This window comes from Hibiscus syriacus, unplaced genomic scaffold (assembly GCF_006381635.1).
Source record: "Hibiscus syriacus cultivar Baekdansim isolate YM2019G1 unplaced genomic scaffold, ASM638163v2 tig00117056_pilon, whole genome shotgun sequence".
Classification (NCBI taxonomy): Eukaryota; Viridiplantae; Streptophyta; class Magnoliopsida; order Malvales; family Malvaceae; genus Hibiscus; species Hibiscus syriacus.
Genome location: NW_024063539.1, coordinates 8072116 through 8082708, shown reverse-complemented (window position 1 = coordinate 8082708; position 10593 = coordinate 8072116). Strand labels below are relative to the sequence as shown.

General features: G+C 33.8%; 1 protein-coding gene across 1 annotated transcript; it reads left to right on the top strand.

The window, feature by feature from the left end:
• Nucleotides 1-741: 741 nt before the first annotated feature.
• LOC120198504 (mitogen-activated protein kinase-binding protein 1-like) lies at nucleotides 742-8715 on the top strand. Its single transcript, XM_039199825.1, is given in 23 exon segments — nucleotides 742-789; nucleotides 897-1115; nucleotides 1390-1460; nucleotides 1462-1496; nucleotides 1608-1812; nucleotides 1814-1971; nucleotides 2068-2123; nucleotides 2446-2686; nucleotides 2779-2834; nucleotides 3016-3262; nucleotides 3491-3654; nucleotides 3797-3936; nucleotides 4035-4136; nucleotides 4426-4564; nucleotides 4765-4851; nucleotides 4932-5093; nucleotides 5226-5576; nucleotides 6100-6296; nucleotides 6404-6573; nucleotides 6821-6895; nucleotides 6984-7078; nucleotides 7857-8018; nucleotides 8277-8715. Coding segments are annotated over 23 exon segments (3609 nt in total). The 3' UTR covers nucleotides 8706-8715.
• The last annotated feature ends 1878 nt before the right edge of the window (nucleotides 8716-10593 follow it).

The following is a 10593-nucleotide window of genomic DNA, read 5'->3' as shown; positions in this document are numbered from 1 at the left end:
TATATTAATGAATTTTAAGTTGTTATTCTTGTTGTTTACTTTTTTTATATTCATTTGTTGTGTTCGAATAAGTTTATTTTTTGTGTTTGTGTTGTTCGTTTATTGTGTTCGTTTATTTTCGTTCGTTTACGTTCGTTTATGTCCGTTAATCATTTAAATGAACGAACATGAACAAGCTATATTCCTTAATGAACGAACATGAACAAAAAAATTTTGTTCGTTTATGTTCGTTTATTTATTAAATGAACGAACATGAACAAATCTCTATTCGTGTGCGTTCGGTTCGTTTACAGGCCTACATAAACGAACAAACATAAATGAACGAACATAAATAAACAGACATATCACCGAACGTCCACGTACGTAAATGAACGAACGAACTCTTTGTTCATGTTCATTCATTTAATTAAACGAATACAAAATATTGTTAATATTTATTCATCTAATAAATAAATAAACTTCCCTCCAAACGATTCGCTGAACGTTCCGTTCGTTTACGGGCTAACTATGAGTGTACTTTACCCATAAGTATATCCAGTCACACGTGTTTTATTTTCATGAGGCATACTTTTTATTTAAAAAAATGAAAAAAAATGTTATTGTTTTGATTTGGAAAGATTTCCCGCTCCAAAATCATTCGAAGTTTCGAACGTTACCAACAAAACACAAACAACTTTCCTGCACCCAAAAATATTGCTAGCATTTTGTTTTTTGGCCCCTTATTTTCCTTTCAAGCTCAATATGAAAACTAACCGAAAGCTCAAGAAATCAGATCCATCGTCATCCAAGGTAAGTAGCGCTTTGATGCTCAGTCGATCCTAAATTTTGTTTATAATAAGCGAAGAGTTGTAGACTTATATACCTAAATCTATTCTGATTTTGATTTCTTATTGCAGCTTCTTTTGAAAGAGATCATCGGATTAACTACGAAGAACGCCAACGGATTAGCTTCCACCGTATCAACATCCAGCTTCGTTTACGTCGCCGGTTGCGTTGCGGTGGTGTACGATGCGGAATCTGGAACCCAATCACATCTTATGCTCTCTCATCGAATACCTAAACCTTTGTGCTGCGTCGCCATGTCGCGTGATGGTCGCTTCGTAGCTGCTGGAGAGGTAACGAAGTGATTTTAATTGGAGACTTTTATTTTTAATCTGCCTATGGGTTTCTTCCTATTTTGGTGTGATTGGATTTTAAAAGTATATATTGAACTAGTAGTACCTTAACTTTTCAATGATTTGAAGCGAGAACCTGTTTAATTATAATTATTCACAATTGCATCATATCTTTGTGTAATTATTAATATGTACTGGGTTTGGGTACTGCAATGGTAAGTTACTTGTGTTTGTGGTTTGTTACTATGTGTATGGATCTAATGTTGTTTTGCAGTCAGGGCCTCAACCTTCGGTGTTGGTATGGGACAGCGTTACTCATGCCTTCATATCTGAGCTGAAAGGTCATATACGGAGTTGAGTGCATTGCCTTCTCACCTGATGGTTAGTTACTATATATCAGTGGAATGCAAAATCCATGTCGATTGTCGTGGTTATACTTATATTTACATGACATATATTTGACCATTATAAATTTCTAATTGGTTTTTGTAGGGAAACATCTGGTGTCTGTTGGAGGGTATATTTATCTTTGGGATTGGAGGAGTGGGATTCTGGTTACCAAGCTTAAAGCAAGTTCATCATGTTCTGCAGTTACGTCTGTCACTTTCTCTTCAGATGCGAATTACGTTGTTACTGCTGGAAAGAAGCACCTGAAATTCTGGGCAGTTGGTGCATCTCCAAGGACTCGCATGAACAAGGACAGTGTCACTGTCTATTCAATCGAAGCCTATTAATCTTGGTCCTCAGAAAGGCAGTTCATTTATATCTGTCTCATCCGCCATCTGGAAAGAGGATAGTGTTGTGAACTGTGATCAAGTTGATGAGCTCTTTCCAATATACGCACTGACTGATGCAGGTTTATATTTCTTGACATTGTATTTAAAGAGAGTTAAATTGATTAGATATTCTAAAGCATAGTAAAAAAATTCAATACTCTTCCTTTTACTTACAGGAGTTCTATGCCTCATAGATTCTGGGCTGTCATTAAGAAATTCTGTTGATTTAAAGGTATGCTTGACTCCAATATTATGTTTTTTCTTATATATATAAATGAACCAGCACACCAAGGAGTTATCTTTCCACGGTTTTGAATTTTGGATCTGATAAAATTTTTAGTTCTACTGTAAGGTTAACATGGTTGGCTACTATGGTAAGGGAAGCTTGGTTTCTATAACCTAGTAGATTATTTTTGCTGACAATATGGAAAGTTGTCTCCACGGATTATAAATTACAAAATGTGGTATTGGTGTGTAGAACTGCACGACATACATCTCAACTATTGCAATTAGGTTCATGTTTGAGTTTGATACATTCAACAATTAACTTTCAGGTTGAAAAAGGATTTGCACTATGTGCATCCAGCAAGTTAATTGCTTGTGCATGTAGCAACGGACAAGTACAACTCTTCAATGTTCATAATCTTGGATATGTGGGAAGCCTATTGTACTCTAAGGCCAAATCATGTCATGGAGAAATTGATCCTTCTTGCCATAAATCCAGTGAAAATAATTGTCCATCAGCCCCTACTCTTCCTGATGCAGTTGCTTGTCAGTTCATCTCAGAAAAGCTTGGTGAGCTTTTAGTTCAATTAGTTCTTTTGGCTCTTGATATTCCATCTTCGTTGTATACGTAATGGCCAATTTTCAATTTTTTTCTTTTGCAGTTGTTGTCTATGGAGATCATAGTCTTCATATATGGAATTTCCATCAAGAGAATGAGGTGATTGTTCCATATAAGATTAGTGATATTCAGTTTTTGATTTGTAACATGGAAGAAAGCTTAATCTGTTATCTGAAATCTATAAGAAATTAGTTGCAAACTAAATTCTTCTCCTTAAGTCTGTATTTTGGGCTTACTAATAGATTATAACTTAAGCAAACTTTTGTTGGCATCATTCCAGGCTACCAGGTCCTTAGCTCTTATTTCTCATTCAGCTTGTATATGGGATATCAAGAATCTCTGTTGTGAAAAAATGCACGATCCATCTCTTACGTGTGCAGCAAAGGGATGTTCTGGAGGAATCTCCTTTGCAACCTGTTCAGCTGATGGCACAGTTAGGTTATGGGATCTTGTCTCACAACCTGATTTATCAAGGGATACTGCTGACAATATTTATTTGATCACTGAATCAGAGGGAATTAACATAGGTAAAGGCCTAAGATTTAATAGGTCCCAACATAAGTTGTAAACATGTTAAAAGGTGCAGATTTATTTATTTTTCATTTCAGGCACTTTATCTATTTTCGATTTATTATGAACTGATTTATAGCGAGTTTTTCATGTTCTTGCTGCTAAATGTGGTTCAATAAGTTGATTTATATTTTTATTTTCCACCTCAACTTTTGGATTTTATTTATTTTTCTTACTTGAAGCAGTGACTGCTGGAAGTTTTGAGATCACCACCGGGGATACATCTTTTGGCAATCAAGGTTTGCGATCAATGGCAATTAGTTCAGATGGAAAATACATGGCTGTTGGCGGTTGTGAGGGAAACCTCCATATCTATGATCTTCACAATTCTGAGTATACATGCATTAAGGTGAACCAGAGTCCTGAGCCCATCATAATACATTTAAATAATTTGTTTGAAAAGAATTTAGTGCTGTGAGTACTTTAACTATTTTTGCGACTACTTTAGTAAATTCTGTCAGTCTTACAAATTACATTCTTTTGTTTGACAGGATTCTCATGATGCAGAGATTCTTTCATTGAGTTTTAGCTTATCAAGTACAAAGGATATAGACTCTGGAGGAAATGACAATCATTACTTGCTTGCTTCTGGGGGACGAGATCGAATAATCCATCTTTATGATGTTAAAAGGTTTTGATTGATTACTTAACGCCTCTTTTTTTTCTTTTTGAAATATACTGAAGCTTCTTGGATCTGTATGCTAATAGATCTAATGTCCTTCATGCCAGGAATTTTGAGCTCATTGAAAGTATTGATGACCATTCAGCTGCCGTGACTTCTATTCAACTTGCTTGCAATGGATGTAAGATTCTGAGTTGCAGTGCAGATAGGTATTTGTTTTATGAATAAAAAATGAGGCTTGATTGATAAGTAAACTGCTTGAGAAGATGAGGAAGTGACATCATTGTTATTTAGGTTGCACCCTGATAGTTAATTCTGTTTCAATGGCATTTGAAATAGCTTTAATTAGTTAAATTACTTTCAACAAATCGAACAATTGTGAATTTGTGATTTACTTTTATTATTTCATCTTGCAATTTATACTTTTATAAAATGAATACTCACCATTGACGTCCAAATGGCTCACTCTAAAGTCGTGTTTTTCTTTATCTCCCATAGGTCCCTTGTCTTCCGTGATGTCCATTTAACTGATAGCAGATGTAAGGTTTCTCGTCGTCACCATCAAATGGCATCTAATGGGACTGTCTATGATATGTCTGTAGATCCGGTGACAGAAGTTGTTGTCACTGTTGGGCAGGTAATTTCAAAGGGAGTAATTGCCATATTCCAAAGAAAGCTTCAAGGGATACCTCAATTCCTGATACGGGCTCCTTAAATCCATCATATGGTTAAATACTACACATTAAAAACTAACCTCTAGTTAACCGCTTGACATAATTTTCAGATGCCTTTGAAATCCTCATTTGAATTGATTATGAGGTTACTTTTTACTTGTAGGATAAGAAGATAAATATATTTGACATTTCTAGTGGAAAACTTATTAGATCATTCAAGCAAAACAAAGATTTGGGTGACCCAATAAAGGTGAGTTATGAGTTTTGGTAATAATCAGTAGGATGTGACCATCAACGTTTCTTCTACTGACACAGAAATATGTGTGTCAGGTTACAATGGACCCTAGCGGCAGCTACTTCGTATGTTCGTTTTCAAACAAGTCTATATGCGTGTATGATTTTATAAGTGGTGAGATGACTGCCCAAGCTGTAGGACATGGAGAAGTTGTGACCGGTGTCATTTTTTTACCAGATTGCAAGCATATAGTTTCTGTAAGTTTTCTCATGCTTAATTATCATTTTTTGACATCATGTATCATGTCTGAATCGAATTTGAACTAATTCAAGGTAACTTGTATGTATGTTCATTCACTCAATTTTTTCTCAATTTTATGATGCATTCAGGTAGGTGGTGATGGTTGTATTTTTGTGTGGAAACTTCCCACTCGCTTGGCTTCCAGGATGCTACAGAAAGTGAAGGAAACATCTCTTTTATTGTCTCCAAGAACCCTATACATGCCAGTTGCTTTTACTCGAACCACAATTTGTGGAGAGGAAAACAAGTCATGTAGTTCCAAGATTTCACAGCTAGCTGAAAGGTGCAACCAACATAAACAAAGAGCGAATTATCATGGATGGGATTCCCAAGAGACTTATGCATTTAGATTAAGCATTTCTAGACTTCCAAAATGGGCACAAGACAAAGTAACAAGCACTGATTTTGTCCGGAGAAATCTTGAGATCACTTCACCTCAGGTATTATCGATGGTAGACTTTGACACGATGATTTGCACTCATACATCCAACATAAAAAAGCAAAGGAAAAATAAAAAAAAGTGGTTTCCCGGACCTCATTTATAGGATCAATAATAATTCTCGTCCAATTTTTTCTGTTGTGGTCTCATAGTAAATGAAACCAATAAGGTTTTTGGAACACCGGAAACTTCCATCAGGCTCTAAGGATAGTCTGAATGATGGATACCTATATTGCTTTAGTTTTTTGAAAGTTTCAATTAACACTTACCATAAAAGAGGGCTGTACTTTGTGTTTCTATAACCATGTATACTGAAACACGATTGGTTTCCTAGTTTCCGTTCGGATCTTTTCAGCCATATTACTTTCATTTTTAGCCGGACTTATTCTTAGATATAAACCGATCACTCTACTCCTAAAAGGAATTTGGAGAATTTCTTTATCTCTTGTACCAAAAAAATAGCCACTGATGAATGGTTTTGCATTTCATTGATCCTTATTTATCTTTCCCGTTGATGCCTCCAGCAAATGCAAGTAGACCCAAAAATTTCATCACCTTTGATTAGCAGTGGTGAGGACTATGGTTCATTGAGCCATGAACACCAAACAGCATCTGATCGTTGCTCAGGAGGCAGCAATTCGTGCCTTAGTGACATATGCAGAAGTGCTTCCAATGCTACTACTGAAACCCAAAGTTCTGCATCACCAGATAAACTAGTTCGGTGAGGTTTAAATAATTTCATCTCTTATGCTTTGCATATGTTAGGTTAGTACTCACCATTAGTTTCTAACTTTGTATCCTAATGCCTCATGGTTCTTTAATTTTCAGCAGCTCTGCAGCGGAAGATCATTGGTTCACTGTCTACAATGTACATCTGGATCTACTAGATTCCCCAGAGGTGCAAAATTTTAAAGACATAAAGATGCCAGTGTCATCACCAAAACTAGGTAAACCCAAGTTTTTTCCCCTTGAAATCGATGTTCTTTTATTGCTCTACTGAATGGATGCAAAGTTGAGGAAATAGCTACAAATTTCTCAAGGTCAGTTGTAATTCACTATGATGGAAAGATTCAAATGAAATTCAGGATGAAACTGAAGATATAAAACAGCAATGCTTATATGGGAGTTTACACTATTAAAGTGCCAATGTCAAGAAGGAAAATGAATGGATCCATATGTTACAAAGGGGAAAATATAATAGCCTAAGATGAGCTGTTATTAACCTTTTTGGTATATCTTTTGCAGTGCAAGGCCTCGCTGATGAGATGCCAAATGAGAGTGAACATTCTTTGGGTCACAGGGACCATTTCATTGATGACGGTAATACAGATACCTCAGAACATACTTGTCTTAGTAGTTAATCACGAGGTTCATGATGTGATAGAGCAATTTTATTCTGATAAAACAGAGCAAAGTGCCATGGATGTTAATACTTTCCATGTGAAGTCTGAGGACAGTGATCTGTTCAAGGAGCATTTTGGCAACCTATCTGCAACACTCGAGGTTAGTTTTCATGCGTGGTATTTTTTAAAGTAACTTAAGAGTTTCAAAATGTTTTTCTTTTATTCAGAATATTGGGAGAAAAGGGCACAGAGGTGGCTAGAATTGGGTCAGGCTATATTCTTTTCGCTTTAGGCCCAATAAGCTACAACTTGAAACTGAAAGCTAATGTAGCTTTTAGTATTTAAACTGGGGTAAATTTACATTTTGGTACCTGATATTGGTTTCAAGGTTCAATTTGGTACCTAAATTGTTATTGGTCCAATTAGGTATTGAACTTGGTCTCAAGGTTCAATTTGGTAACTATACTTTTTTTTTATCTGATTAGGTACATGAACTTGACTTTTTGGTTTACATTAGTATTTGAATTTGCTTTCACACTTCAAATTGATTTAAATAAGTAATTTACAGAAAGTAGCAATTTTGACTAAAAAGTCAAGTTCATGTACCAATTTGAACCAAGAAGCCAAATTCAGGTACCTAATAATACCAAAGAAAACTTTAGTACCAAATTGAACCTTGAAGCTAATTTCATGCACCAAAATGTATATTCACCCTTCAAAACTATGGGTGTTTTCACATTTGAGAAGATAAAATTCTCCCAGAAAACAAAAGAAACAATGGAAAAAGTTTTTTCTTTTAGCTGTTTTACTTTCTCGTTATTTCTTACGAAATGCAGAGTAAAAATTAATGTTTGACATTACAAAAAGTACTTGACAGACCATATAAACCATTTGGCTGACGCCAAAACTTTCGAAGTCTTATTACTATCCGTTTATAGGTTGAGAAAAGGCAATCATCTACTAGGAGAAGGTACTCTTCGCAATATTTTGTACGGCGGGATTATCTAGTGGGCTGCAAAAGACTTTTTAACCCGTTCATGCAAAAGAACGAATCCACCTCAAATATAACTTTGGAGGAAGTAGCAGGCTCTATTGATCAGGTACGTTTATCGCTGCCATGCCATAAAATTTATTTTGAGATTTTGACAATGCACACCCATCCTCGAACTCAGATTCTTTAGTGAGAACAACATCTCTTTACCATTGAGATTCAATTTGTGTTAACCTCGTTTAAACGTGTCGAGTCATGTTCATTATGATTTTTGTGTGTGTTATAACGTTTTTGTATCGTATCTAATGTTATCAACTCTACTTGTATCTTAGCTGACTTGTATTTTGCATTTTGAGCCTTATCACAGGACCTAAATTGTTCCGTTTCCCTTGATGAAAAGGATGAAGAAGGTTCATCAACCATTGAAGAAGAATCCGAGGCTCCGAAGCAACACGTTAATGAACAAACTGAAGTACAGGAGAAAATAACAGCATGTAAAGAAGCATTAATCAGCCTGGACATTGCAGCCGAGAATGTTTTCAAGCTGTTTACGAAATTAAGAACAGAAACTTCCATGGAAGAGTCTTCGAGTGGATCCCGAGTTGAATTATACGATGAAGCAAAGGAGCTGATGCCAAAAATTGCAGAAAAAATCAATTCAATAGCCAAAGTGGTACAAAATAACACCACCAGCGACGTTGCTTCATCCACATTTGAACCATTGTTAGGAACACTGGCGGAGAGCCTATCGCAAAGAGTTGTAGAAATAGTAAAACAGAATCTTAGCTCCGTTTAATTGCACGACCATCATGATTCATGCATACTGAAATAATTTTCATGGTTGTAAAAATTTGAACTCAACCGGTTACTTTAACTGATTGAATCCAAAATTGGCTGGTCAAATGATTCAACTATAAAAATTGAAGCAAGCAATCTCAGTGGTAAAAGAAATATTATTATTCCTTAATGTCCTGAGTTCAAGCATTATGTAAGTCATGTATTTGAGCGTTCAATGTTAAATAATAGAGTTATCTTTAAACCTATACTACTTTTTACTTACAAGAAATAATATTTTCTTACCGTGTTTTGGCTCTGTTAACCCTTAGTTTTTTTTCTAAATATATAAATCAGTTAAAATTAACTATTTGGTTGAACTAATATAGTTAAAAAATTATGATTCAATTGCTCTTTTTTTCTCTTCAAATTAGATTCAATTGGATTCACCATTGATTTTTTTAACCATAAAATTTGTTCAATGCGTATAAGATTGTATTTTTGAAATATCTAATAAAGAAGAATGGATTTTATACCAAAATATTCATTTTTTTAATTTTTTTTAAAAAAACTTTTTTGTTGAACATGAAACAAAATTTACTAAAACTTTAAGTTTCAAAATTCTATCAATAAATTTTATCTTTCGTATTTTAAAATTCTATATATTTTATAAGTTTGATCCCAATTCAAAAGAATTCAATGAATTTTATCTTTCATATTTCAATTTAGTATGTTCTTCTCCCATAAATTTTATATTACTTTCATATTGTTCTCAATATTTTATATTGTGTTGAATTTTACCAATGAGAGCACCGTGTTATTGCTCTTTGTGAGACATCGGATAGGAGACTTGACAAAATCTTGATTTGATAGTATTAAAAAAAAGGAATAAATTGACAGATTCTTTTAAATATAAACGATCAAATTTATTTAATTATTTGAATTAGTACTAAATTGGTAAAATGAATATTTTTTAGGGACTAAAACTATTATTATACCAAGTCACATTATAATTTCATTTTAATTTTAATGACGAGTGACGTATTTGTAATAATATTTCAATTAAATAATTAAATTATATTTTTTAGAAAACATGACTTGTTTGTAATTGAATTAATAGTTAAATGACCTGATATATAGTTTACCCATTTGTTTATTTATATATAAACAAAAAGTTTTAATTAATTAAATTACATTTATATCACCAAAGAATTAATAGTGCGATACTTAGTATTCCCAGATATTACCATTGAATTAATAGTTAAACGACCATTGTTCTTACGGAGGAAGAGCAATTTAATTAATTCCTAACCTTTTGTTTTCATTTTAGTTTCTTTTTTAGCCTGAACTAACTTACTTCAGTGGTTAAAGGAATTGTTGTTGTTCTTAGAGGTCACGGGTTCGAGCACCAGTGACTACAGTAGAGTGATTGAACGATCAATGTCAAATGGTAAAAAGAGTATTTAGAACAAATACTACTTTGTAATCACCTTAGCTTAATCAAAAACAAAATAATTTCTTTTTGTTCAGAATGTTTCTAAGTCATTGACAATACATACATCCTACAAACACAATTACTTAAATTCAAAAACTTTAGAAGAAATAACATTCTCTTTAACTTTTGAGATCGGTTGATATGTTCGTCTTTCATTATATGTTTCCATTTTAGGTTTAATGTTGCTTTTTATTTTTAGTTTTGTTTAATTGGGGGAGCCTCTTATTTGTTTTTACTGTTTATTCTGTGTTGGGGCAATGAACTCAATTAAATTGTCCTTTTGCCACTCATTACTCTCTGGTGATGATAGAGGTTACCTTTTTTAAAAATATTATTTTCATTTTAATTTATTAAATATGTAACCAAACATGCATACAGTTCATTTTCCTTGAAAAAAAAAAGATAACGGGAAAAT